Source organism: Oncorhynchus mykiss, chromosome 6 (genome assembly GCF_013265735.2).
Source record: "Oncorhynchus mykiss isolate Arlee chromosome 6, USDA_OmykA_1.1, whole genome shotgun sequence".
NCBI classification, from domain to species: domain Eukaryota; kingdom Metazoa; phylum Chordata; class Actinopteri; order Salmoniformes; family Salmonidae; genus Oncorhynchus; species Oncorhynchus mykiss.
In genome coordinates this window covers 21,332,767-21,339,768 of record NC_048570.1, presented here as the reverse complement: position 1 = coordinate 21,339,768, position 7,002 = coordinate 21,332,767, and the positions used below count along the sequence as shown (strand labels likewise).

Sequence of the window (7,002 nt, the reverse complement as noted above, 5' to 3'; positions counted from 1 at the left end):
CTTCTGTGCTGCAGCATCATTGAATGAGAGCTAGTAAACATCTTAAACATGAGTGAACACAGGAACATAACAGTTATCAAACACCTCAGATAATGTTATGTGTATTTACTCTGAGTAAACAGCCTCATTGACATATGGTGAGGCATCACGTGTATATTGTAGATGTAAAAGCCAATAATTGAGTTGAATCAGATGTATTTCATATTTTATTGTGATTCAAGCAGTCACACTTGATGCACTTACATGGCCCTATAATGTCACCTTCTGGTTAAAAGTGTGTGTGTGTGTGTGTGTGTGTGTGTTTCTTGTCAAACAGACAGACAAGTATATTTTGTAAATCATCACAGTTGATATACCTTACTAATACTGTAGGGAGGTACATAGAGGATACATTACACACACTGTTTTGTATTCAGAATGTTCAAACTAAAACATGTTGAGCTTATCACAAGCTCTCAAAATCCAAGGCTTATACTCACTCTAACCCACTATTGTAACTCCACACCTTGAAACCCCAAAATAGCTCACTAAACTAACGGGTATGCCTATGTTAATAGCCGTATTATTACCATAACCACCACTACTGCATTTGTAGTAGGGGGCGCTACAAGTACAATGCAAGCAGCATGTGTTTTATAGGTAACAAAAACTGTTGTCAAGCGTTACTAAGGAAGTGGAAAGTTTGCTTAGCGTTCGGAGCTAACCAGCTAAGCTAAAGATAGCTAGCCAGCTACCTCAATAACGATGTATTCTCACAACCCTGCAATGGACGAAACTTGATTTTGCTTTCCCCCAGGTATCTAACGACGATAATCATTTGATTAAATGAAGCGCCATGCCTAATGCATTTGTCTTTCCCAGACTGCCAGGTTCCTAGCTAAATAGCGTTCTGTTGTCATAGATTAGCTAGCACACAGCTAACATTAGTTACGTTTCTAAAGCTAGATTGGACGCATAGTAAGCATTAGCTAGCTATCTCTGCTATCAGTACCCATAACTAGGAGCATAACATGTTAACGATGATGTAGCTATCTAGTTAGCTAGCCTTAAAAGTGATCAGCTAACGTTAGCTTAGCTAGCTAGTAAGTTTAGCACCCAGTTAACGTTAACTAGCTGCCAACAGAGCTGCCACTTTCAGGCAGTAATTTAGCTAGCTAGCTAGCTACCGATAATGAGTCAACCATATGTTTACTAGCTAACGTTAGCTAACTAGTTAGTTAATCAAATGAATCGTGCCTAATGATGTAATACCTATCTTAACGTTACACCTTGTGTGAGATCAGTAACAGGGCAACATATGGAGCTAATGTGAAGTATGAGTTAAGGAATAGAATTGAGCAATCAAACATAATTATACATATTATCAATCACTTCTCAATAATAGTAGCTAAAGTAATCGTTTTCTAGATTATCTCCTTCTAATCAAATGGAGTCCCCATGCACCTAGAAGGTGCAGCCTGCTATGAGGATGACTGAGAATGGGGAGGACAGCAGCCCCTCTCAGCCCGTTGTTGGAGTGTTACCTGGTGGAGCTGGTGGGAAGGATCCAGGAGAAGTAAGTGGTGACAATAGGCCGGTGAACCCCACTACAGAGGACAACAAAACCACAAAGCTCCTCAACAACACCATGAAAATCACTCAGGATGTACGAGACCAAAGCAGCAAGACCAGTACCTATCAGCCCCGACCACCCCTGCTGCCAAAGCCCCCTGCACTGTCAAAGGGAGGGAACAGTGGTTCGGTGGAGGAGAAGGTGAGAAGCAGGAGACTGATGAACAGCCAGGAGAGTCTGACCGACCCAGCTGAGACCGGTTCCTCCACAGAATCTCTTAAGGAGGACTCAACAGTTACAGGTGTGTTCACCTTGAGCGGTGCTGCCACCTTGAGGAACGGACAGGGCTCTGTCGTGGGACCCCAATCGGCTCCATCAGGGTCCCCCGTCTTCAGAGCCAGGGGCCAGAGCTTTTCAGAGTACGAGCGGGGGCCCCACGACCACCACAGTGACCCTGCAGAGCAGCGGGTGAGGTCCTCCAAGGTACGCCTCTCTCCCTTACAGCCCTCGGGTCCATTTCCTGCTCTGGAGCAGAGCTTGGCTTCCGCATCCTTAAGGACGGCTAATCGGATTGACAGGGATTGCGTGGATTATGGCATTGTGCCCGGGAGGGCTGGGCAGGAGAGGCTGCAACTGCACAGGAACCTGAGCGACAGCCGGCTTCTGGATAACATGGTGTCGGACAACATCTCTGTCAACTCCATGAAGTCCACCTTCAGCGTGTTGAACCCCATCAGACCCAGGGACGTCAGGAACAGGTATTTCCACAATACTTTCATTCAGGATATCCTCTCCAGATTACTGACCAGATACCTACTGCAGGAGCCTTCTCTAACAGTATTGGATCATTGACTCATACTGGTATCAGAGAGCTATTAGAAGTCTTGATGGCTTTGATGCTGTATTAGATCAACACATTCTGGATCTAAATACAGTGTATATAGTATCCTTTGAATGTTTGATGCACCTCTAAAATGAAGATAGCCAGGCTTCGGTGATATTCCATTGCATTGAATGCACTTCCTGTGATGTGGCACATGACATCCCATGATAAGAATTGATGTGGGCCTTGAGTTAAATATGCCTGTATTCTGCATGAAATACAGACCGGCATTTGAGCTATTGTAACCTACTGTGAACAGTCTCACAGTCACCATCAGCTTTGAATCGTAACCAAGAAGACTATGCTGTAGGCTAAGGCTAATTATTACCATGGCACATCTGCAGTTAGAGCATTAGCATTGATGTGTGCTCTAGCAACACTGGTGTCAGCTATACTTTAATGAAGGCCTCAGAGGCTTATGCTATGTAAGTGCTCATTCAGACAGAGGAAAGTGTAAAGTGAATCAGCGTAGCTTTTGCCACCATTCAGGGAGCAAAGATGGGTCTCAGTACGCTACACGCGTCATGCCTCAGCAAGGAGCTGTTAAAGGAATCGGGGGATTTATCTGAAATGTTTCAGTGCGCTATCAGCTATGGAAGAAGCCTATGTTTTGAAATGTGATTCAGCGCCAATAATATGCAGCCGCCTTTAAATTGTGTGTGTATGTGCATGGTACTGACATTTTATAATGTAGTCTACCAGACATTTTAAATGGGTTTGGTTCAAAGTAGCCAATAATATTTCCAAACAGGAAAAAACGATCTATACCTCCCGTTATTAGCCTAAGTGTTAATTTCCTCATTGTGTTGCAGAAGTTTTTTGGAGGGCAGTGTGCTGGGTAGTGGTGCCCTGCTGGGGGCTGAGGAGCTGGACCGCTACTTCCCAGAGAGGAGAGTTGGCATCTACATAGCCACATGGAACATGCAGGGAGAAAAGGTGGGGCCACTCCTATTGTTTAACATTAGGCCTAGAGCCTGAACATATGTTTCTACACATTCTACACTCACTCTTTGATAACGTGTGTCCTGGTATTCTGTTATGAAGGAAAATGACCGCTTCCGTATCCTTTTCAGGGACTTCCAAACAACCTAGACGATCTGTTGCTCCCGACGGACTCTGAATTTGCTCAAGACTTTTACATCATCGGAGTCCAGGAGGGATGTCCAGACCGGTATGAGATGACTGTGTATTAGTGCATAAAAAAATGATATCAATGAAGTCTTCAGTACTCTATGCTGATGTGTGTGTGTGTCACAGGAGGGAATGGGAGATCCGTCTTCAGGAGACTCTGGGGCCGTACTACGTCATGCTCTATGCAGCCTCCCACGGGGTTCTCTACCTCACTGTGTTTGTCAGGAGGGACCTCATTTGGTTCTGCTCAGGTCTGTCCCAAACGGCTCCTGACATTTTCAGAAGAAAATTAATCAGTCCTTTACCATCAACAAATCTCAGAATGTTGTCTCTTATTGAAATGTTGTAAGAGAGGCAACGTTATAAGGTGATCTCTGGCTACCTACTGCATATTTTGTGTACAGTACATTATGTGATTTGGTCCATCTCTATACGCTGTAATTATCAAATCTCCTAACAGAAGTGGAGCATGCCACGGTCACAACACGCATCATGTCTCAGATCAAAACCAAAGGAGCTGTGGGGATCGGCTTCACTTTCTTTGGCACTTCCTTCCTCTTCATCACCTCCCATTTTACCTGTGAGTGACACATCTGTTGTTCATGAAGTGATGTCAATACATGACGTGAATGTAAACAGGAAGTGGAAAGCCTTTGGATACAGTCTCACTACTAACTAGGGGTGTATTCATTATGCCAATGTTTAGTCTGTTGCAAAATGGTTTGCAACAGAACCTGTTTACTCCACATGGAAAATGTTTTGCAACTAAAACAAGTTTTTATTGTACAAATTCTGGTAGGTCCCTCCCAGTTTCATTCTGTTTGCTTTGTTTACTTCTGTTTGGTTTTTAAAATATAAACGGTTCAATTGCAAGACGTAATGAATACACCCTAGGTCATTTAATACATGTCCTTGTTTTCTAGCTGGAGATTCCAAAGTGTACGAGAGGATTCTGGACTACAACAAAATCATTGAAGCACTTGCTCTTCCTAATGGTCTTCCAGACACCAACCCTTACCGCTCCACATCCTGTAAGTACTCCTAAAGACAATAGTTGTTCATTGCAGTACTGCTGTTACATCTAGAAGAGCATGTCTATTGTGTGATGAGAAATGATGGTATTTCCTTCATGCAACAAGTACTGAATAAAAACACCAGTGTAAATGTACTTATCATTTCTGTTTCATTATCTTTCAGCGGATGTGACAACACGGTTTGATGAGGTTTTCTGGTTTGGGGACTTTAACTTCCGTCTGAGTAAAGATCGTGTGGGGGTAGAGGCCATTCTAAACCAGAACCCGGGTGTGGACATGGGCCCTCTGCTCCACCATGACCAACTCTCCAAGGAAATGAAGGATGGTATGTCTACATGGAACAAAACCATATTAACACAGAGAACCGGACAGGCAAATATTACATGTATTAGATTGTGAATGATATCTCAAAATGTATTGTTACCACGCTCACTGTGACAGATATTTCAAAATATAATACAAATGTATTATGCTCGGTTCTAGGTTCCATCTTTAAAGGCTTCCAAGAAGCACCAATTCAGTTCTTCCCCACCTACAAATATGATGTCGGCTGTGACATGTACGACACCACCTCCAAGCAGAGAACTCCCTCATACACAGTAAGTGTCAGCATCAGTCATACCCTGTGCCATTCGTTCAAGCAAGCCTCTTTTTTTTTTTATGATGGTTTGTTTTAAACACACAAAATAACATTTATTTTATATTTCACTGTTCCTCTGTGTGCTATAGGACAGAATACTGTTCAGGAACAGGCAGGTGGATGACATCAAAGTGATAAAGTACACCAGCTGTTCAACGATAAAGACGTCAGACCACCGGCCTGTCATCGCCATGTTCCAGGTCAAACTGCGTCCCGGGAGAGACAAGTAAGTCCCACCCCTTCCTCTCAGCTGTTGCAGCAGCAAGCTTTTTTACTCCTCTCATGTACACTGTAGTACAATTAGGAGTAGTAATAGGTGTCCAAAAGTGCAGTCAATGAAAATCTGAGTTTAACTAGAACAGTTTGTTAATCCTGACTTTTATTTGTTGTTCTCTGTCTGGTGTGTTTCCCAGTATTCCTCTGGGAGCAGGCCAGTTTGACAGGAGTCTGTACCTGGAGGGCATCAGGAGGAGGATCACCAGAGAGCTGAAGAAGAGCGACGCCATAAAGAACCAGGGCAGCAGCACCATCTGCTCAATCTCCTGAACCTGGACCGGACTTGACTGGACCGGTCCTCCCTCCAGAATCACTCTGACCCAGTCGTGAGGGACAAAAGGGTCTTTGGTTGCCACTTCCAGCCCAGTCTGTATGTGGGTCATGGAAGTCACAGAAACTGATCTGTGAGCACCCCCTACTGAGAGCTGTTGGAACTGTCACTCATGGTTTATGGGGGGCTGAGGTTGTAGCTGTGGGGCTGTTCTTGAGGGTAGGGACCTTGAATTAATGACAGATACCAGCCTGCAGACTCAGCAGTTAACTGGTCTATTTATACAGCCCTTCCACAAACAAGACTGAGCTGAGGAACGTGCCATTGAAGATGACCTTTTAGTCAGCCAGTCACATCTCCATCTGTGTGCTGGCTGGCTGAAGCGAATAATGCTTTATGTAAACTGTACTTTAAACATTTTTTTCTAATTGTTTTATTTAACAAGCCAGGTTGATATGGACTATGTAATGTCACCTTTTTTTACTTGGTGTAACAGTATTCAAAGGCCTTGTAAATGCATTTTCAACAAACAGCTCTTACTGATGTTTAATAGTATACATCACTTTCGGTTGTTATACCAAAGCCCAATTCACTCCAAAACTTTTGTGTTTTTCATGGATTTACTCAAAGAACAAACGAACCCATGTGATTTCACAGAAATTGGCTTGTTATTCGTATCAACTTTATAGGAAATGTCAGTTATTTTGGTGTTGCTTGATGCAAATGCATTCCCTACAAGTACGGTACTTATTGAAATAACTTAATACATGGTATTTTCTGGCATTGTATAATACCAGATGTATGAATAATATCTTCCAAATATTGAACTTATTTACATATTGTATAATATCTCACATAATAGATACAGAATCATCTTTTGCAATGGTGATGTTGATCGTGTTGGAGGGGTTTGTTAGACCGTACTCTGGTTCCTTGCCTTAATGTCACCTGTCTTGACTAAATGAAATACACTGTCATGTAACTTATTCAAAAATGACTTTCCGTACTGTATTGTGCTAACGAAGGGAAGATAATTAATTTTGTTCTTGCATGAAGATCAATGGTTCTGGTGTAATGGTGAATCATGAGTTGTCATTACGTGCTCATAGCAAGTGCCTGTGATCTTGTTTGTGATTTCCTCAGGACTCCATATCTGTGCATCTTTTATAACACATGCTTTGTGATGTAACATCACATAAAAAAATGTTTGGTATA

The 7,002-nt window shown here is 42.8% G+C and overlaps 1 protein-coding gene across 3 annotated transcripts; it reads left to right on the top strand.

The window, feature by feature from the left end:
* Nucleotides 1–541: 541 nt before the first annotated feature.
* inpp5e (inositol polyphosphate-5-phosphatase E) lies at nucleotides 542–7,002 on the top strand. Of its 3 annotated transcripts, none has more exons than XM_021605598.2 (11): nucleotides 548–796; nucleotides 1,448–2,310; nucleotides 3,248–3,371; nucleotides 3,509–3,606; nucleotides 3,693–3,817; nucleotides 4,027–4,146; nucleotides 4,490–4,597; nucleotides 4,764–4,925; nucleotides 5,084–5,199; nucleotides 5,330–5,466; nucleotides 5,654–7,002. In XM_021605598.2, exons 2-11 carry the CDS (start codon nucleotides 1,463–1,465, stop codon nucleotides 5,784–5,786), a joined length of 1,971 nt encoding a protein of 656 aa, XP_021461273.2. In that variant the 5' UTR covers nucleotides 548–796; nucleotides 1,448–1,462; the 3' UTR covers nucleotides 5,787–7,002. The 3 variants fall into 3 exon arrangements, with proteins under 3 accessions (XP_036835495.1, XP_021461273.2, XP_021461272.2); XM_021605597.2 differs by having other exon boundaries at nucleotides 1,408–2,310; XM_036979600.1 differs by having other exon boundaries at nucleotides 542–2,310; nucleotides 3,251–3,371.